At 42.1% G+C, this 21,997-nt stretch overlaps 1 protein-coding gene across 9 annotated transcripts in view; it reads left to right on the forward strand.

Annotated features, from left to right (window-relative positions):
* Positions 1 to 21,997, forward strand: part of NTRK2 (neurotrophic receptor tyrosine kinase 2) — a 283,920-nt gene that overhangs the window by 78,452 nt on the left and 183,471 nt on the right. For 6 of the 9 annotated variants that reach the window (XM_054031461.1, XM_054031462.1, XM_054031460.1 and 3 more), the window contains 2 exons: positions 6,300 to 6,400; positions 7,928 to 8,027. In XM_054031461.1, the coding sequence (XP_053887436.1) occupies positions 6,300 to 6,400; positions 7,928 to 8,027 (201 nt within the window). The other 3 variants (XM_054031465.1, XM_054031467.1, XM_054031469.1) reach the window with 3 other exon arrangements.

Here is a 21,997-nt window from a genome sequence, read left to right on the forward strand (position 1 = left end):
CCAGCCGTGGCGTTCCGCTTCCCGCTGCAGGTGAGTACGGGGGCCGTCCTTTCCCCAATCTCCCCGCACTCACCTGCAGCGGGAAGCGGAGCACCACCGCCTCAGCCCGCTCCACTCTCCCAGCTCCCAGCTGCGGCACTCTGCTTCCCGCTGCAGGTGAGTGTGGGGAGGTTGGGGAAAGGATGGCCCCCATACTCACTGCAGCGGGAAGTGGAGCGCCACAGCTGGGAGGTGGCAGAGTGGAGCGGGCTGGGGTCGGGCTGCTCCGCTTCCGCTGCTGCTAGTGAGTGCGGGGGGGGAATCTCTTCTCCCAAGTCCCCTCCCCCAAGCGACATGGCTGGGACTGGGGCAAGGGGAGCAGAGTGGGCTGCTCCCGGCCCCCCGCTAATCCCCAGGGCCACTCTGGGACTGCGGGGCCCCCAAAAGTGCCCCCCCATAGCTCCTGCCTCCCAGACCCTGAGGGGGGGGAGCCCCTGACTGCCCCCGAGACCCTCTGCCCGTTATCCAACCCCTCGGCCCCGGCCTGGCCCGGCACCCTTTACACGCTGCTCAGAGCAGCGTGTCAGAGCTTTACCACCTTGTACATGAACCCGAGTTATATCGGGATAGAGGTGTACTGTTGTTATATTTGATTAAGTGTGAAAGTCCATCTTCAGCAGTGCTTTCAAACTACCCTTTATGGTCTAGGCAGGGTTTGATCTTGCTCAGTATATGGTTATTTGGATGAAATAGCCCATAACTTAAGTTTCCTTAAGCTGATTTAAATTGTATTGCTTTGATTCCATTCCATTCCATTCCATTCCATTCCATGTCATTAAACTTTAGCAAATGTGCAATTGGGGCATCAAATTGTCTTTAAGTGGTTTGGAAATATTAAAGCATAGCTTCCCCTCCCTTTTTTTCCCCCAAGGAGGGACAAATGCTTTTTTTTTTTTTTTGGTAATTTGGACCGTTTCCTATATGTACTTTGGTTTTGATCTTTATAATTCTCTGAGGCACCCATTGTGTAAAAGTACTCAAGCACATGTGTAACTTCATGCATATGAGCAGTCCCATTAACTTCAGTAAGGACTACTGATATTCTTACAGTTATACATGTGTTTCAGTATCTTGTTTAAGAGCCTGCAAGTTCTAGTCCTACCCAAAAACAATATTATTCTGATATTTCCATTGTTCCCCTTTTTATGTTATTGTCCTTGGAGCATTTTTCAGTAACTAAGAGATACTAACTGTTAATTCTTGCTTTCTTTGAGACTCTTTGTAGTTTAATTATTCCAAGTCCATAGGTTCACTTAGTGGGATGAGCTGCTGAGAGAGATGAAAGTGAGCTGACTGGAAATACTGTATAATTAATTTTTGGGAGAGTCACTGGTAGAAGCGCTTTAACATGGAAATGACTTTGGGATTAGTTTCTGCTCTGTAGTGAAAACAAGAATAAGTTTATCATCAAAGAACAAACATTCAGGTAATAGTGAATAAGAATATTGGGAACAAATGGCTACATATAAAACGAAATCATAACTTGCTCTTTGGATCCTAAACTAACAAGTTACCTGCTTGTCTAAAGAAGCTTATCTCACTCAAATTTCTTGCTGCTGTTTTCAACAAAGTCTGGGGGAGATCCCACTTTCATGAAGTAAATTCGTTGTCCATTTACTTCCAAGGTGAGGGATGACTAGGCATATCCTTTGTCCCCCCCAAACATACTCAAGCAAACCTTTGATGTGCACCTCTAGAAAGGGTCTCTTCCCTTACCTCTGAGCTATTTTCTCTTCTTATTAGTTTCTTTCTGAAATCTCTGCCAGCTCTTTGTTAGCATTTGACTTAGAATGCTAATGGTTGCCCCTGCTTACATATAAACAGATAGCTGGATAAACATCTCGTGTCTGACAATCTGTTTTCACTTTTGTTGGTTGCATAACTTATGAACATAATTTTCGGTATATACACATAACTCTTTATATAGTGTCTGTACAAACATTTTACAATGATATTGATGACCAGACAGGCTTTTTTTTTTTTTTATTAGAGACCTCACATGACCCTCTTTACTAGAATGTAAAAACCAGACTCAGAGGATAACAGGAATCCCCTATCATCCCCTCTCTGCCCCTTTCCAGTTGGCACTAAAAGGTTCCTGAGTCACAGTAGCAGTAAAAGGAAAAAAGTTTGGACAAAAAGTCAGATTCTGAGAGCTTGCTCCTGCAAGGTACTAAACACCTCCTGTAAGTTTCTGAGTGCTGTCAACTCCTTCAGTGGATGACTGGGTACTCAGTGGCTCACAGGATTAGGCTCTTCAGGAGGGAGTAGGCATATACTGACACTTGGATATGTGATGGGGGAGAGAGAGACCACCATATGGGGATGATATTAAACTACAGATCGGTAAATGTAAATTTGAAAGCTAATAATAGGGATAGTTGAGCAAGATGCAAAAGGGACACCTCTTAATCCTACTGAAATAACATGGAGTAGATGGGTTAACCAGGAGATGGAATGGAAAATATTTTCAATTGTGTCTCCACACACCCCTGCATGCCTCAGAGTTTTGTGATAGGTCTTTGCAGCTCTCTCTCTGGTAGTCAGACTGTGGATTTGGTGTGGGTGACTAATGAGATGGCACTTCATAGGCTTGCCAGATCAAGGTCTATCAATGAGAGGCAAAGGGGGACACTTATGCTACTCCTCCCTAGGCCTTGTGTTAGTGGTTGAGCCAGGCAGCCTGCCTGGGTGGGGCTGAGGATTTTGTGTGGAGAAAGCCCTTTGACGTGGGATGTGGTCCATTCCTCTGGATTTGGCTCTGTGCTGCATATGGTAGTCCCCAAACTTTCCATTAAATGTTTTTAAAACAAATGCTTACCATCCAAAGGTTGCAGAGTAACAGCCGTGTTAGTCTGTATCCGCAAAAAGACAGGTTAGAACTTGTAATATAGGATGTCTTGTTGGTAATAATATTTGGCATTTACATACAATTTTACATTAATTCTTTAAATAGTTAATCTTCTCAACATGTCTGTGGGGTAGACAAGGAAGTATGCCAGATAAAACCACACCCACTGCAGTGTCACAAAATGATTCTATTAGGTTTGCAAAGGGTGTGCTCATTTTACACTGACACTTTGCACTGGTAAATGACTGCAAATGTTACAGGGCAGTGAAGAATCAAGCCCTAAAGTTTCAAAGTCCAACTCAGTGGGTGAGTCAGAGTAAATGTATGTGCACATGGAACAACGTATATGCTTCTGATAAGTCCCTCCAGATACTCTTTCACAGGCCTTCTGATATGTAGATGGGTAAACTTTATTGGCAAAAATTGCTTGCCAAATTCTGCCCTCTGGTACCAAAATTTGTCCCTCTGAAAATGTGATAGTCATATTGTGATATATTTTTGTATCTATTAATGTGTGTTTTACCTTGCCATTGTGATTAGTTCTTGTATTATGAAAACAGATCCAAGAACTTATAATGGCCCCTGCAATAGAAGTAGAATAGAAGAATAAAAGGAGTAAAGCTTCCATAATAAAGGCATTGCCAACAACTTCACTTCTAGAGAAAGCCAGCTGCTATAGTCACAAGAACCTAAGTACACTTAGACCTTTCATGCAGCAACAGATGTAGGGATTGTTTTCAGAAGAGGTAGGTCAAACACCCCCACCCCTTTGTAACGTGGCAGGACAAAAGTGCAGGTGACATTAACTGCCAGCCTGCACAGCACCTCTCGGATGCCATACTGCTTGCGCAGATGGGGAATGCAGGCAGGGCCAAGGTGTAATCTGTGTAATATGAGGAATGCTGTCCCATTGCTTTTCTCTACAGTTTGATGCCTGCTGCAAATATGTAGCTATAGAGGAGAACAGGGAGGGGAAATCATCTTAAGGCAACATTATGGTTGAGGTTTTAAATGTTAAAGTCAGGAAATTACAATGAGTCTCCTGAAAGCACTGTTAATGAGCCCCTTTGCACACAGACTATTAGAGCTGGACTAAATCCTGGCCTTTGGCCTATTCTGGTGCAGACCTAGGAGGGTCAGCTTGGTCTGGCAGGGCTGCTTTATACCAAATTAACCAGATGTTGAACTGGTGACAAGGAGAGCCATGTAGATGCTACAAAGCCAAAGAACCCAGCCCCCTAATAACAGCCATATACGAGTTGCAGGATGCATTCCCAGCTAACCCCTCCAAAATGTCACTGAGTGCCAGGTGAAGATAAGTGTATTAGAGTGCAGATCCTCCCCTCCCCTGGGGCAGTTTTGAGAACAGAAACAGCACTAATGATCCTACCCCACTTTCAAATTCCATTTACAGAATTTTGGCATTGAAATTTCTTCTGGATTTAAACAAAGTATAAATAGGGAAAAAAATTGTGATTGACTGTACTTTTAAATTAAGGTTACCATATTTAAAAAATAAAAAAAGGACACTCCACGGGCCCTAGCCCCGCCCCTTTCCCATCCCCATCCCTGCCCCAACTCCGCCCTTTCCCCGCCCCTCTGTTTAAGAGCCAAGCTGCCCGAGCCAGCGCTACCGGCTTCAGGCAGCCCCCCTTGCCTCCGGACCCCGAGCCGCCGGCTGGGCACTTCTCCTCCCCGGCTCCAGCTGCTCTGCTCCGGCTGCGCAGGGTCCGGAGGCACGGGGGCTGCGCGAAGCCGGTAGTGCTGGCTCGGGCAGCTTGGCTCTTAAACAGAGCCGAAGTCTGAGTCTGGGGAGGAGCAGAGCAGCTGGAGCCGGGGAGGAGAAGTGCCCGGCCGGCGGCTCGGGGTCCGGAGGCACGGGGGCTGTCCGAAGCCGGTAGCACTGGCTCGGGCAGCTTGGCTCTTAACCAGAGCCGAAGTCTGAGTCCGGGGAGGAGCAGAGCAGCTGCGGGAGAGGAAGTGCCCGGCCGGTATTTTTTCCGGACATGTTCGGCTTTTTGGCAATTCCCCCCCGGACGGGGGTTTGATTGCTGAAAAGCGGGACATGTCCGGGAAAAACGGACGTATGGTAACCCTATTTAAATAATCACACTAGAATTACAATTACAATAACTGTACTGATTACATTTATTTGAATGTGTTTCTCTCTCTCTCTCTAACACACATGCACACATTTTAGTATGTAATCCTAGAAATAAATACAGTTTTGCATTTGTTTTGTATTTAGTCCTTGTTATCTTGGAATAATGCTGGTGGAAAATCCTGCATTTGATAAATCCATTGTGCAGTTTTCAAATAATAACAACTTTGTTGGGCCAAACTCTTCTTTCAGTAGAGTTATTCTGGATTTATCCATTGGAACTAAGAGTAGGTGTGGTCCATCATGTCTGAAGAAATTTAATTTAAGAAATGTCTGGCACGAAACCTTTTTTCAGGATTAAGTCTATGGCAAGTTAGCAATTTGGAACCTAAAATGTTCTTGAGTTATCCAAGTACACAGAATAATGTGTTTAAATTTTTTTAACATGAGGCGATCTGTCCCTTCACGCTTTGACAACTCAAAACTAGCTAAATGGGCTTTTGCCAAAATCTCAAAAATAAATTAAAGGATAATTCTGCACTGCAGTTAGGAGTGAGTCCCCCTGTCTTCACCCCTGGCCTGGATAGACTGACTTGCACTAGCTTGGCTCAAGCTAGTGTGCTAAAAATAGCTGGGTAGGTGTTGCAGTATGGGTGGCAGCTCAGGCTCTCAAGCCCACTGACCCCCTGGATGTGAGCTTGGGTTCTTATCTCAGTCTTTGCTGGAGCTGGAACATCCATATTGCTATTTTTAGAGTGCTAGTTTGAGTCAAGCTAGCACAAGTCTGTTTATCTGGGCTGGGAGACTCAATTTATTTCTGTAATGTAGACATACCCCAGAAGTCCCCAAACTAATTTTTTTTTAAAAAAACCTCCTCTTTGGGCTTTGGCTGAGTATAAGGCTACAACAGTTCAATCTTGAGGGCAGTCTTTTGTTTTTAGTCACAAGCACCCAAAACCAGGTTTATAGTAAAAGTCCATCCTTAACTTTAACTCTAGCTTCTCTCGGTAGTATACGTTACAGTGTAGATCCATTCTCTGAAATTTTACATAAGAAATAAGCAATGGATTATTACATTTGAAAGGAAAATGCTATTTTTTAAGATGTTGACGGGTTATACGTTGGTTAAAAAGCAACGTCTGGAGCAAATGAAGTTTTTGGCTTTGTAGATCCCCCCAGCAGAATGCTCAGTTGATAAAATAGAAACAATTCATCTTTTACAAGGAACTCAAGAGTCGCAAATGTTTCAAACATTGCAGTATTATAGTAACTGAAATAATGATGACAATCTTTCCCCCCCTCCCTAAGATTATGAAACTACGCCTAATGATATTGGAGACACCACGAATAACAGTAATCAAATCACTTCTACGGATGTTTCCAACAAAGAGAATGAAGATAGCATCACTGTAAGTATATACGTTGTTTCATGGTTTGTAATCTTGGCAGACTTTCTGACTATAGAACTGATGAAGCTGTGATGGGACACTAACCTAATAGTGTATCCGAGCTGTCGCTAGAATTGTTCAAGATGCCCTTTCCAAAAAATGGGGGGAGGGGGAAAAGAGTGCGTGATTTTTCATACTGAATAAAGTGGAAATTTAATTTACATCACTTTTCTGACCAACTCTTAGAGATGATCTGTCGTGCAATGTTTTTGTTTTTCAGAGGACCTAAAATACAGTAATTTTATTTACAAAGTAAGAGATTTTCACATCCTTGAAATTCAAGGTAATTTGAAAAGCTCTCTCACTGGATTTATAAACCTGGTAGTCAATTGCTGTTCATAGTGAAGTCATGTTATAATGAAAAATCAAATTAGAATTCTGTATTTTGGCACCATTTTTCATGGGGTTGCTATTAAAAGATAACATGGAGATTTTTAGTAGAAACAGCTAATTCAGTGGGCCTGAATTCCCCACTTCCTTACCTCTGTGTAATCATTTATACCTGCACAAAGTGAATGTAAAGCATTGTCATTCTGACAGTTTAACATTTAGTGTAAATTACTTTACAAGGTGGAAGGCAGTGGAGAATTGTGCCTTGTGCATGGATACATGATACATGAATGGGAGGGAGAATTGTAAGCTATGGAAGAGTAGAAAGTTGTGGGTGGGTGGGAGCTACAAACTAGATATTGCTTCAGTACATACAGGTTGTTTTGTTTTTGTTTTTTTTTTCAATTTAAAATATTCAGAATACCTCAGGCGATAGAATTGAAGGAGGAAAGAAGTTCAGGATTAAAAAAAAAAACTATTAACAGATATGAGCCAGTGGGAGTGATCTCAAATCAGTTTCCCCATTCTGTTACTGTCAGTTAGGGACATCAAGGCCCAAAGTAGGAGCTGAAGTTCAGACCTGTGGGTGTGGGTCTGGGTGGGGCAGCAAATCTCCAGAGCATTACTTCCCCTCCTCTACCCCCACATTGTCCCTTGTGGGATTTGTGCACAGCAGGGACCATCTCATACCATGCAGAATCCTGAGGGATCTGTGAGAGGTCAGGGCCATCTGTGAAGAGGCTCTGTGCTGTACAGTGGCTTTGGTTCTGGTTTCCTTGTCAGCAGCTGTGCCCCAGGGGAAGTTATACCTCAGACTGTATTATCTTTTCTGATAAAGCTCCATAGGGCTGCAGAAGTGGATGACATGCAGCCCTCTGACTCAGCCCCTCCTCCGACGATCTCACCCAGTTTGTCTCCTCTCCCAGTGCCAGACCCATGAAGAGGCCTCTGCAGGATGTGGAATTGGCAGAGTCTCTGTTCTCTGCAGGGTGGGAGAGAGCCTACATAATGGTCCCCTCTGTGCTCTTAGATCTGACAGTTTTTTTCCCTTTAAAAGAAAACTTTCCCTAGTTTGATTATTCTGAATAAATGTTAATTGCTTTTGAAGACAGTTCATCATCATGCAACAAATTGAACTGTTCTTGCTCTCTCTTTTAGGTGTATGTTGTGGTGGGGATTGCAGCATTAGTGTGCACTGGCCTAGTGATAATGCTCATTATTCTGAAGTTTGGAAGACACTCCAAGTTTGGGATGAAAGGTAAGAAGTGTTGTTTCTTAAAGTTTATCTTAGTTGTCATAGGTCTGACCATCACGCCCCACATGCCTCTGCTCCTGAAGTACCAATGAAAGTCTAGAAAGAGTGCCATCACATATCAGTCCACTTGAACAGTAGGCAAGGAGCTGGCCAGAGCGGGATAAATACAGAAATAAAAGGCCTTGAACCAAACTCTGATCCAAACACATGGTTTAAGCAATCACCTGTTCTCTGCTGGCCTGATTTTTTTTTTTTTTTTTTTCTTCACCTGAACTCCGTTAGTAGTACGTTACTCTGCAAAACCAATGGGACTATTCATGGGGTAAGGTGTTACTCAATGTAGGATGGCAGAATCTGGCCCCAGAAAAAGGAAATTTACTCTGATGTGCATTGGATTATGAAAGCCACACTTGGTAATTCAAACTACAATTTTGGAAGCACGTTAGGGTTAGAGCTGCAACAACTGGGGTACTACTGCAAGTGCTGCACCCGTCACATTAGAGCTTACATTGCAGTACCACACCATAGGAGGTAGTACTTATTGAAATGGCAGTCAGTCCTTTCTGTGAGGTGGTGAGAGTGAAATTCTGAACTTTTTATTTTTGTTTAAACCTTCAGTACTACTCCCTCTGACCATTTCTGTAGGTGTTAGAGGAGGTGTATTTATAAAAGGAACTTGTACACTTGGTGAGGATAGGTGATCAGGGAGTATTTCACTATGGACCAAAGGGTAGCCATGTTTTGTTCTTAGGCTGAGGGTCTGTGGAGAAGGTGATAACTAATCCCTAAGGCCCCTCATCTCCCTTTATCTTTCTTGGGACCCCAAACCACACTGCCAATGCATCCCATAAAAACTCATTCATGGTTTGTGGCTCTGACTGGGCCCTGACACTGTGCCATTCAGATCTGTCTGATGTACCGTCAGCTCTGGGATTCTTGACGGGGAGAATTCCTAGAGCAGCTGAGATTTAAATGGAGAAGAACTGTGGTCAGTGAAAAACAGCAGACATATGGCCTGAGATGATACACCTCCTCCTCACATACATGCACACTATTCCCAGTCTGTGGAATCCTCACGGGCCTTATTGGGGATTTGAAATCTGAAGGACAAAGCTGTAACATTTCAAAGTGTAGAAAGAGTTATGCTGGACTGAAAGAAGGTTTGGAGTATGTTTTCTTTTATGCTGAAGCAACTTGGGTTGCATTGGGAAAGAACAAGAAAGTCGGAGCTAAATTGTAGGGAGGGATGGTAAAATCTCTGGCATTTGGATTCTAAAAGTGTCCTTGGAATAGCATGTTTGTTATGTTACTATTTGTCCATACTAATGTTTGAAGAAGTTCTTTACTAGCAAGTTAATCTCCCATCTGGGAGAGGTAAGAAAAGTTTATTTATTTTCAAAATTAGTCAATAAGTTACTAATCCTGTCAATCTGCACTATGGCATAAGTGCTTTTCTAGCTACAAACCTGCCTAGAGCATGTTTGTGTAAGGACTTGTGTAAGGACTTCTTTCTTTGTGAGTCACTGAGTAAAATTTTGAAACTGTGGCAACTTCAACATGGAGTTTATTTTTATTTTGTTAATTGAAACAGTGAGCAAACCATAGCAAACCGTTCTGGATCCCAAGATAAAATGCTCACTCCTTTGGGTACGCTCCCTCAAATGACTGTCCCTGGTAGGGACTTTTACTCTGAGGATTAATTTACTGTAAATAAATACCAATTGATAGATTACACTTTGTAATCTTAAAATCTTATAATTAACTGTAAACAAGCCCTTGAAGGTTTCCATCAGAAAAGGACCACATTCTTCAAAATAAAGATGGCCCTGAATTGATCCATACATCTTCCAACTTTGAAGTTTGCATTCAGACCTGAACTTAGCAACTTGGGTTTATCCTTAGCCCAAAGCTTCAGAGACACTTTTTCAAATTATTACCATTATCATCATCATTAGTTTGTGTTACAGTAGTGCTTAGAGGATCCATCAGGGATCAGGTCCCCAATGTGCTAGATGCTGTACATGTACGTAATACAAAAAAAGTCTTTGCGGCAGAGAGCTTGCAGTCTAAGCATATAATGGGAGACAAGTGAAGATAGACTAGTTGTGGGCTTGGGGGGCAAGGAAGAAAGGTAACAGTGGCGAGATTATATTTTGTTCAGTAAGCACCAGTCACAGCATACAGTATTAAAAATTTAAAGTTATCCTGTAAACAATAGGACCAACCTGCTACTCCTGAAATCAGTGGGTGGTTTTCCATTGGAATTGGGCCCCAAATGAGGAAAAGTCAATTTACAATTGGTGCATTTTAATCCATGTTTTAGTTGGGCCAAGAGGAAATATTCAATTTGCTGTGGAAAATTTGTATTTAAACACGGCAAAATCATCTTTTCAAATGAATGTCTTCCCAAGTACTTCTGTGAGCATTTCGCATTCACCAGAGAGAACTTCCTGAATGACGCAGGCCAGGGATACACAAAGGGTTTTTCTCCTTTTTCTGTAATCTTGAGGGAACACAATGCAAGCCCCTCAACCATCACATCATTCAACATTCTCTCCACCCTTTCTCAAACAATGGTCCAGGAAAAAAACAAACAAAAAAACAAAGAAGGCATGTAGTTAATCTTGATAATGAGCAGAAAGGAGAAGTAAATGATCCTTTCAAATGTAGCTAGCATCTGCAAATGGGGAAAATATGTTCCACCAAATGTCAGAGGTATGAGTCCAGTGTAAAATGGTGCATGGAGTATGGCAATATCTCCCCATGAGGAGTGAAATTCATGCCTTACTTGCAGTCAGCAAGTATCAGCAGCATTTCAAGTACAACAGAATACCTACTCTGCTTAGGGCTAAAGTTTCCCTGGGTTTGTATGTGCAAGGATCATTCATATCCAACTCACTCTGTGCCCTGGTTCAGGGCTGGAGGCAGTCACAGGCAAGGAACCCAAGCATGCTGTGAGACTAGCACGCAAGGTGATGCTAGCCTCCTCATAAAGGGACAGAAAGGGGTAGGTTGGAGCTTCCCCCTGGTCCAGCAGCGCTGACCTCACCCAGGTGAGCACATGCTAAACACTTTCAAAGACTGCCATGGTGGGCACGTTCCTCCTGATTTCCTAGGCGTGATTGTGCCTGTCTGATGTACAGGGCTTCTGGGAACTTCCACAGGGCTAGTTTTTCCACAAACGCTCCCTGTGCACCATAGCCAGTGGCTTAAAGCCATAATGTATTGCTCAGTCTATATCTCTGTCAGCAAAGTTTTATACAACTTGTATTGGGGTTTCTCATTTATTTTTACATAACTGAGAGGAGATGGTGAACAGGAACATTTTGGTGTTTGTGCCATGCTGTTATTTTTCCAGATTACAGTAAGATAGCTCTGCAGTAGATTTGAGAACCAAAAAAACCCTATCAACCATGTAAGTGAAGTGAACTGTGGTTGAAGTTGGGGATTGTGTTGTGTCGAAGTACAGCTGCCAACTTCGGTCTTATTTCTCCTTCAAGTCATGTCCTACCTCTTAGACTATAGGAAGGTGCTGAGTCCTAACGTCCTGATGATTAACTTCGGAAATTAAAATATATGGCTGCTTGGCATTCTGTTCTTGAAGGTCACACAATATAATCAGCACTGCATGCCAGATGTGAATATTCTTCTCTCCCCACTACAACTATTAACTTTCATGTGTTCTGTACTTACAATACTAAATGTGTAAATGCACTTATATCTGATAAAACCTATGTGCGTTCCTGTTGTAATAGCCATTTCTTTTAGTGATGGCTCTAAATGCGATCACCTTTGTCCTAGACTTCTGTACATTTTCTGAACATGGGGCTGAGACCTTTGGACACTCACATGGGGTTATAGTGTAGCTGAAGAAACCTGTTGTTAATTTCTTGAATATATTTACTAGTAGGGTCATCAAGATTTGTGCATTGGTCTTGTGCAACTTCTTGGTTTGCATGTTTGTTGGAGGATGTGAAAATGCTTGTGACGGGTGTATGTCTGACTATATCCATCTTATAAAACTGGAAGAGCACCAGGGTCCTAGAACAGAGAGGGCTGGAGTGAGTTCATGAGCCCTACTGAGGAGATTTATGGAAGAATACTTCCGGCCTCCTTTCAGTCTACCTGCACCATTGGAAGAGAAATACAAGTGAGGTGACCAGCTGGGAAATAAACCCATTTTTAATTTTGCAATTGTTAATTAGTATCAACATGACACTGAGAGAATGGAAAAGGAGGAAGAAATCTGATGGAATTCGGCAATTAAATCCTGGATATAGGCAAAAACTCAGAGGGTCACATTTGAAACAGCATAATTCAATTCACAAAGAGTTCAAAAATATATGCCAATTTGAACCAAAATTAAGGGTTTTTTTTTGTACTGAATTTATATTTTTGTACAGACAAGGAGGAGCTGTTAGCAGTAAGAAACATGATAACAAGCCAAAGAGGTGTTCACATCACAAAGACAATACTTGGGGTCCCTAATGCTCTTTGCTCTTTAAGAACTCTGGGGAGGGGAACAAATAATTAGACCTCAGTATTATGAGAATTGCTCTTTGGTAAAGGTCAAACACAAATGGGACTTTTATTGGAACCAGAAAGGGGGTGAGGACGGGAACCTTCTTAAGAAAACAATAAATAGATTCTGACAGAACTTGAGGGAAGCATATGTTTGTTTAATTCCTTTGAGGCGAGGGATTTTTGTGTGTGTGTGAAGCTGCTGTCAGTGCTTTAAGATTTGTGCTATACTCCAAAGAAAAGGGAATAAATTGAGTCTGAAATTCCTATCGTACTTAAGCAGTGCCAGAACAGTTCTCAAGTCTGAGCTTGGTAGCACACTCTCCAAAGGCTACTTTTACTCCTCAAGATACCTCATGCATCCTAAACAGGGAATGCGTTTTTGAATGATTTTTACACTCCCATGAGAGTATGTATGGAAGTCTGCAGTCTGAACAAATAACAATATGCATCAATTTCATGAATAAGTCAATGACCTTTATATAACAACTGATTCAATTTATCAATTTTTTTAAATGCTGGACCTTCAAGCTCTTGCAAGTAGATTATAGTGGCTTCTGTATGTAAATTTGTCATAAACAGACTGTTATGTTTTTTCACTAGCTTGACTACAAGTTATCAGTCCAACAAGACCTCATATTTTGTGTGCCTGCCTGCATATAGGTAAAGAAAATGTTTTCTCTCATCTATTTCTTGGTGATTTTTTTCCTGAGTAACTTCACCAACCCTTCTATACAGACCTTGAGCCTTCTTTACAATTTTTGAAGTTTAAAAAAAAATCTTCTAAACAATATTACTGTCCACTGTCTTAAAAAGCTTTCTGTCTTTTACCAGAGTATATTACTTTTGCTGACAAACTCTTGTTACATTTTGTACTTCAGTTTAAAGATAATACAGGAGAGCACCGCTAGGAACTTGGCTTTGGTTGTGACATGTTTCGCCTTTATCTTCTGATATTTTAGTTTGAGTAAAAAATGCTGTACAACCATATGAATAAAAGAAGCCTTAAATCACCAATATTGTCATTCAGCACTTGTGGTAACAGCTTCTCTGACACAATGTATCATCCATCCATTATAGTTAAAAGTCTTTAACCCTCATTTGCTCAGCTAATCATATTTATGACTTTAAATAATGGGGCGATTGGGCTGCTTTGTCATTCTATTCTGTATATGTGACAAATTGTGTGCAGGCTCTTTTTGCACATTCCTGTGGAAAGAGCATTCATTGCCAGGAAGAGGGGTCTCTTATCCCCTACTTGTCTGTGAGCAGATGCTCACTGTGTTCTCCATTTGAATGTATATCACTTTTCTGTGCATGGTGGGGGTGGGGCAGGGTCAAGCAGCGTGTGACTTCAAAATATCTTTATTTCAAAATAAAGTCTGTATCCTTTACTCTGGCTTGTGTTCTTGAGAGCTGAGAATGTGCTAAGCAAGTGGATTAAAGGACTGTTAGGGAAAAGGGGAGATATACAATTTATTTTTATTCTGCTCAATATTAATGCAACCCTGGATCAAGCAATTCTGTTTCCTGTGAACTAAAGGAAGAATCTCAGGATTACAAGGGAAGTGCTGTACTCCATTTGATGCACAACTAAAAGCTTTTATGTAATTCCTCCTTGGGAAAGACCTGTAATTTACAAAACATGATTAGGTTTTCGAGCTCTTTATGTATCTGTAACAAGCATTCAAAGAGCCCATTATGGACACTTTCTGTCTTGTATGCCAAATAATTTAGAAGAACCATGCTCAAAATATGGGATTTAGAGGCAGGATACCTGGGTTCTTTTCTCAGGCCTGATACAGATTTGCTGTGCAACCTTCATCAAGTCACTTAAACTTTCCATCACTCTGTTTTCCCATCTATGCTGTGTTGGTGATGTAGTAATGCTGACTATACCTGCTTTACAGGGGTGCTGTGACATTCAACATCTTTAACATCTTTAAATTGCTTTAGTATTATTTATTTCTATGACTGTTAACTAAAATGTATCAAAGCAGATTTAACTAAAGATGTATGGTGGCGATGAGATTCGTACATAAGATTTAGGAAGAAATTTAACATGCTCAAATCTGTGATGTCCTTGAGGGTCACATATGTAAAAGCAAAAGAAGGGAGCTGACTGATATCAGAGATTGGATGTTATTTTACATCATTGTTCCAATGCCATCTGTGACACTGACCACCACAGTGGCCTTGGGCAAATTGTACAAACTATCTGCCTCTGCATCACCCTCTGTAATGTGAGGATGGTGACATTTATGGGTGTTTTGGAAGATTAATTTGTTAATGCTTGTAAGTTGAGGATGCAAAGCATTGTATGGCAAAAGTGCAAAGTGTTGTGGTGGTTGTTGTTGTTATGAACTGATCCCTGGCAAAAATGGCATATGAAGGACTTTACACAGACCCCTGGCCCATCAACCATTCTATAAGGATATAAAGAAGCCTTTTCATGCAAGCAGAGCTCTCTATCCAGTAGCAAAGTTGCTGCCCTAACATGCCTTCTCCTGGCTGGGTGTGGCATTGCAGCACCCTTTTGCCTCAGTTGCCCCCACTGTCCTTTTGGTCAAGTCCAGCCGTAAGTGTCCTGTTTGACCACTTTACAGAGATCTGCCCCTTTTGGGGCCACAGTTTCTTTTTTTTTAACCAAGGTCCAAAAAAAAAAAAAAAATACAAAACCAACCCTTCAGCTTAGTGGAGCTTAGCTGGCAGCCACCTTATTTTACCAGCATGCCTCTGCTGCTCTAGACTGTCCTCTATGTCTTGATCAACCCCACAATCCAGGGCTGGCATGCTCCTCCCCTTACGCTGAGTGGCTGTAGCATTTCTCCTTACTAGTAGCCCCTTTCTGCCCTGAACTTCCTCTAACCACCCAGCTCCTTCCCAAGCTGGGACTAATGTTCAGTTAAGTCTGGCCCACCCTCCAGGGGCAGCTAGATAGCATAATTGGCCTCTCAGGCCCACATTAACTCAGTCAGGGCCTGCGTGGGATATGCACCCCATCACACCTTCTCTTCGCTATTATGGCTTATTGGGTTTAGTTCATATTCCTCAAGACTGTGTTTCTTGATTTTGCCCACCACTTCTGCTGCTTTACCTTGTGGGTCTGGTACTATGATGGCAAGTTAGATAACAGGCTTGGCTACACTTGCACTACAGAGTGCATTAAATCAGCCCCAGGCACCCTAACTCCTGAGGTGTCCACACTGGCAAAGCACTGAGAGCGCCTGGACTCCTCGGCTGGAGCGTCCCTGGTAGTCCACCTCCACAAAAAGCAAGAGCTTGTTGAGCCCTGGCTGAAACGTCAGGGTGTCAGTGTGGATGACTTGTTGCATTACTGCACTGTGATTGGCCTCTGGAAACATCCCAAAATCCCTTGAAGTCAAGTGGCCACTCTGGTCATTGTTTTGAACTCGGCTGCAGGCATGTGGAGATCCCCTTTCAAAGCTCTGTTTCTGACAGCCCGCATGCTTATCTGCTCCGGGACAAAGGAAACCATTATTGTGGAATGCTGCTGCTGCAAATGCAGGCGTTTGTGTGTGAGAAAGAGAGGCGGGGGGTGGGGGCTGATGTCGGGGTTTCCCCCTTTCCCCTGCCACTGTCTGAACTTACAAGACAGCATGCTGACACAATCTCTACCCCCCAAAACACTGTCTCTCCCCCCACATACACACAACACACTCCCTGTCACACTCCACCCCCCCTTTGAAAAGCACGCTGCAGCCACTTGCACACTGGGATAGCTACTGCAATGCACTATCTTTGTGGCGTTGCAAGAGCTGCTAATGTGGCCATGCCACTGCGCTTGCAGCTGACAGTGTGAACACACAGCAGCGCTTTCCCTGCTGCTGTGTCCAAGGGCTGGTTTAACTCCCGGCGCTCTACATCTGCAAGTGTAGCTATAGCCAAAGTGCAGCTAGATGAAGAAAGTAATGAAGTGCAGGTTCCCAACAGGTTCCCAATTCCCACCCCTCTCTGCCCTCTTTAAGGTAGACCATGCCCTCAGAGCTGCAGGGGAGGAAAAGTCCTAGTGCAGCCCTAGTGCAGCCCTATTGCTCAGTGGCACAATTGTGACCTGCTCTTATACAGGTCATGCAATTGAGAAAGGGTCTTTGCTCCCCCTGACACTAGCACACCCATGTAAGGGCCAGCTACAAATTGATCCCTAAGGAATTACAGAGAGCTCAGTAGGCAGAAAAAGCAGGGAAAGGATAAAAAAGATGTGATGGAAGGCAATGCGGAAGACAGAAGAGATTACAGCTCATAATTAAACATCACAATAAAGTCAGTCATAGTGAGAACAGGTACTATGGGGGGGGGAAATGGAATGTAGGAAGCAAATGGGGAAAGAGAAAAGAAGAAATGCAAAGGAAACTAAGTCACTATAAATCCATGGTGTACTCACATCTTGAATACTCATTCAGTTATGGTCACCCCATCTCAAAATAGATATATTAGAATTGGAAAAGGTACAGAGAAGGACAACAAAAATGATTAAGGGGCCTGGAACAGTTTCCATACAAGGAGAGATTAAAAAGACTGGGACTGGTCATCTTAGAAAATAGATGGGTCGGGGTGGATATGGACAAGGTCTATAAAATCATGAATGGTGTGGAGAAAGAGAATAAAGAAGTGTTACTTACCCCCTCACGTAACACAAGAACCAGGGCTCTCCCAATGAAGTTAATAGGCAGCAGGTTTAAAACAAACAAAAAGAAGTATTTCTTCACACAACACACAGCCTGTAGAACTCGGCGCCAGGGGATGTTGTGAAGGCCAAAAGTAGAACTGGGTTCAAAAAAGAATTAGGTAAGTTCACAGAGGATAAATCCACCAATGGCTTGTAGGTAAGACAGTCAGGAATATAACTCCATGCTCTGGGTGTTCCTAAGGTTCTGATTGGCAGAAGCTAGGACTGGATGATGGGGGATGTGGGGCGTGGATCATTGAAATTTGCCTGTTGTGCTCATTCCCTCTGAAGTGTTTGGCACAGGCCACCATCAGAGACAGGATACTGGGCTAGATAGACCATAGGTCTGACCCAGTATGGCCATTCTTATGGTCTTAAGTTAATTTTTTGAAAAAGGCTCCAACTCTCCTGTGCATTTAAATGTGCTTTGTTGCAAAGAAGACATAAATCCAGCAGAGCTAGCCCCTTGAGGTTTCCTTTGTAGAAAGGACAGTCTTGAAAGGTACTGAGAAACCATAGCACCTCCTTTGCAACACCCCTCCAAACCACTGCTGAAGATTGTATGGCTGGTTGAAATGGGCTGTGGCTTCAATGTCATTAAACCATTGCAATCCCCAGCTAGTAGAATGGTCCTTATGGGCTGTTGGCAGCAGGTGCAGTTTACAGCAGCTTCGAAATTGTACTTGGGAACTGGCCCAGCACACATTGGCCTCAGATGCAGGGGAGGACCCAGGTGTGGCTTAAAATCACCTTTGCACCCCCTCCCCCTTTTCTGAGCTGTGCTGAGTGCTCTTTAGATGCAGAATCTGGGCCTAATTATATAGAGTTTAATGCCAAAAGGTTACAATAAAATGCATGTTGTTTGAAGGTTGTTAAATCTTTCACGAAAATCACCTCAGAAATGTCTACCAGACGCTGTTGAATAGTCTCAGTGGGGACCACACATTTGTGCTTCTCAAGATATTGCTCTGCTGCTTTTGCAATACCTGCCTATGTGGCCTGGATTTTTCCCTTCTTGTTCCTCAGTTGTTATCCCACCTTTTAATGACAGATATTTATTCTGTCTGTGTACTGATTGATTGAATTGTCCTAATTTCTCTATCAGACTTTGAGCAGGTCAACTTCTTTCATGGTTTCTGAGTCTGGGAATCCTGTGTTCTTAGATTAGATTGGTGGATAAAGTTCTGTAATGCCTGGCCATATCGGATACTTATCTATTCCTTCACCAGAAGACCACAATCTAATTACGGTGAAGTACCCTTTTTGTTGTGGCTGTGTGTAAAAGCATTCAGTATTGAATTTCACATCACTAGGAAATAGTCATTTTGGACTCGGAGATTAACTTTTATAGCTCACTCTGTAAAATGCACACGATTATCTCTTTAGAGCTGCTTGATGCCATTGTAATTCCATTGACTTCACTGGAACTAGTCCTGATTATAGTAGTGAGAGTGAAATCAGAGGAAAGTTGCACTGATTTAAATTTACTTCAAACTAGTGGTGCGTGAATCTCAGAAGTTCAGAGATAGAATTTGGATTAAAAAAAAAAAGTTCAGATGCTTTTTTGAACTTTACCTGAACTATCCAGACTTCTTGGGCAATGTTGGTCCGGAGCTGCCATGGTAATAGGCTTTATTAACAAGAGTTTCAACACTCTTTGCTTCTGGCTGGTCTGGAAATGCTCCCATTTTCATAATATTTCAACTCCTGACACTGGAAGTTGGGCTAGAACTCAAAGAATGGATTTTCTTGCAAGATTTCTGGTAATTCCTGTTTCTGAATGAGCAAGAAATACTGCACAACAATCACTGTTGAAATATTCACCAATTCTGTAGCTATCTTGGATGGAACTGGGAAGTACAAAAATTAAATTAATTTCACAGAAGTTAAAAATAATGAAGGAAAAAGTTAACTATACTTGAACCTCCAAAAAAGTTCAGTTTGGGTTTGGTTTCAATTCCAGGCAAAGGTTCAAATAAGATTTTATCTGAACTTACTAGACCCTTCCTGATCTCAGACACACAAATTGACATGTATTTTCCACTGTTAGCAATCAATATGACTGGGACAGCCTTGGCATTTGACTAAGTGCCATCATATCTCCAGAAGAGACATCAATATGCCATTCAATGATTATGCTAAAAATAGCACTGATTATTAATTTTCGGGAAATAGTGGAAACCCTAAGTATTGAAAACAAAAACAGAATTAGTTTCTTAGGCTAATGACAGCAGAGTGGGGCCAAGAAGGGCCCCTATGTTAATTGATATCTTCATATGGATCTTAAGAAATACATAAGATTATATGCTGGATTTATAAATTGGAATGAGTTTCAGCTTTGTAATTACATAATTTGAAGCTGGAAACAAGTAATAAAGACCTGCTGGGCTGGGGCTGAGTGTGAGTGTGAAAGAGCATGCAAGAGAGCCCCTTATTTCCTTCCTACACAAGGAGTGCAGGCATTTCATGAATCCAGATCCACTGCTATGGCCCCTGTCTCCTACTGGATCAGTAGACAAAGCTAGTTTTATGTGGGTGGCTGAGCACAGGCCACACCTGTCAATGACACAGTAACTGCTCTGCCTGTCTTCCTGCCTCCACTGGAGTGGTGCACCTCTGCACTGCCTCTTCTCTCAGACTGCACACAATTCAGCCCTTCACATTTACTAACCTTAAAAATTATACCCAAATTCTGTCTTGAGCTGCAACCAGGCAGCCCTGGCATTGATGTCTCTTTGGCCCATATGCTGGATTAATGTGCTGTAAACCATTCAGCTGTTGCTGACATAAAATAACTGGGGATTTGCTGAGAGAGGTGGGATGAAATGAAGACACAGGGCTCTATGACCTCAGGAAAGAGCATGGTGGCCTCACCTCTGAATTTATTTTTCAGAAAACTCCTTGTGCCACTACCAATCCAACTCTGTCTCTTTGGCCACCCACTCTGTCTGGCCTATGTATATCTCATGCTTTCATTTTTGCTTTTATTTTTCAAGCAATTTTCTCCAGCCTCTCTTCTTTCTGTTCCTTGCACCTTGCTGTCTCATTGAATGCTTCTCGCTTTACTGATTTCTGAAACAAGAGAGGAATGATGCCTCCACTATGGAACTGAGAAGCTGATCTAGGAAAATGAGATCAAATTTTATTTCTTTCTGAGATTGATTAATTAAAAGAAAAGGGAAGTGGACTGGGGAAAGAGGAATAATGATGGGGTGTTTGGGGGGAATCTCCTTATGCTGTTCTGTTCAAGTTATTTGGCACTCTGAAAAAAACATAATGTTACAATTAAATAAAGTGGGCAAAGTAACTACTGAAAGAAGTCTTATTTCTTCTGGGTTATTTTTATTCTTAATGTCAAAGGTTAATGCCACTGTTATTTCTTCAACTGTCTGGCTTAGCTGAATGCCCTGGGGCATAATATGCAGTAAGGCAAGCTATGTAAGAAGTGTTTTTAAAATGTCAGAGAAATATCCTTCATGTCCTCCACAGATTACCAAATACTTTCCCTGAAGCTTTAATTAGCATTTGCACTGTGGACAGCTAGACAGGCTGTGTCCTCCTCATGCTCTAAATGGTCAGTTGGCAAAATGGAAAATAGGGATGGTATGCATGAGAACTCAGAGATGCAGCTGTTACGTTTTAATGCCCATAAGGCATTGTGTGCTGTGCACAATAAGGGAGGAAGTGGTTCGGTGGTTAGGGAGCTAGCCTGAGACTCGAGAGAATTGGGTCCAGTTCTGTGCATTGCCACAGACTTGCAGTGTGCTCTTGGACAAGTTGGTTTCTCTTTCTGTGTCTTAGTTCCCCCACCTATAAAATGGGAACAATAGTACTTCCCTACCTCACAAGAGTTTTACTAGGATAAACTCATTACAGACTGTGATATGTTCAGATACTATGGTAACACAAGCCATACAAGTACCTAAGATATGCAAGTCCACAAAGAATTATAATTCTGCCTCACTATGCAGCTATTGTATGAACTGTCACCAGCCCTTAAATCTGAGGCTAAAAGACCTTGACTTCTGTGTATTAATATTAAATATTAACCTCCTCCTTTGTAAATGCACATTAGGTAGCTACACATTGTAAAAGAGAGATGGGATCCTGTTTATATTATAAAAAGCATAAAATAGACATGGCTTTAATAAGAAAGAACTGGCTACTGTAGTATTCAGTGATATAGCTAGTTCCAAATGTGGAAGTGGAAATATTGTATGTAATGATATAGTATATTTAAGCCTTGTGGGACCTGTGAATGTAGCAGATTCACAACAAGCTTTAGGAATGTCTGTGCATATATTTCTAACATTCACTTGTTGTCCCCAGATTTTTAACAATGCCCCTACACGCAACACACACACAGACCAACGGACCTTTTAGAACACATCAGAAATTTACCTTCAGCTGTGGACAGTGGATATTGTCATTTTAATTAAAATAATAAAAAAAAAAGTACTCATAAAGTCAGTTAATTGAGTTAATGGAGATTGAGTGCTCCCAGGAATAACTGAGGACTAATCAAACACTAGAACTGGTGCTGTGGCTGGAGTGTTTCTTAGAAAGGATTTCTGGCCTGAGCCCATCCATGTTTGTGTGCTATTTTCTGTTTCCAAAAGTTGATATATCTGATTTGTGATGTTGCTGCAAAATATGGTTAAAAAAAAATATTTATTTTTATTTATTGCTTTTGCCTGGAGTCTGGTATTTGTGCTTCCACAGTTAGTGTTTTAGCAGGTGGAACTAATTACCTAAAATACCA

The sequence above is a fragment of the Malaclemys terrapin genome, chromosome 6 (assembly GCF_027887155.1).
Source record: "Malaclemys terrapin pileata isolate rMalTer1 chromosome 6, rMalTer1.hap1, whole genome shotgun sequence".
Classification (NCBI taxonomy): domain Eukaryota; kingdom Metazoa; phylum Chordata; order Testudines; family Emydidae; genus Malaclemys; species Malaclemys terrapin.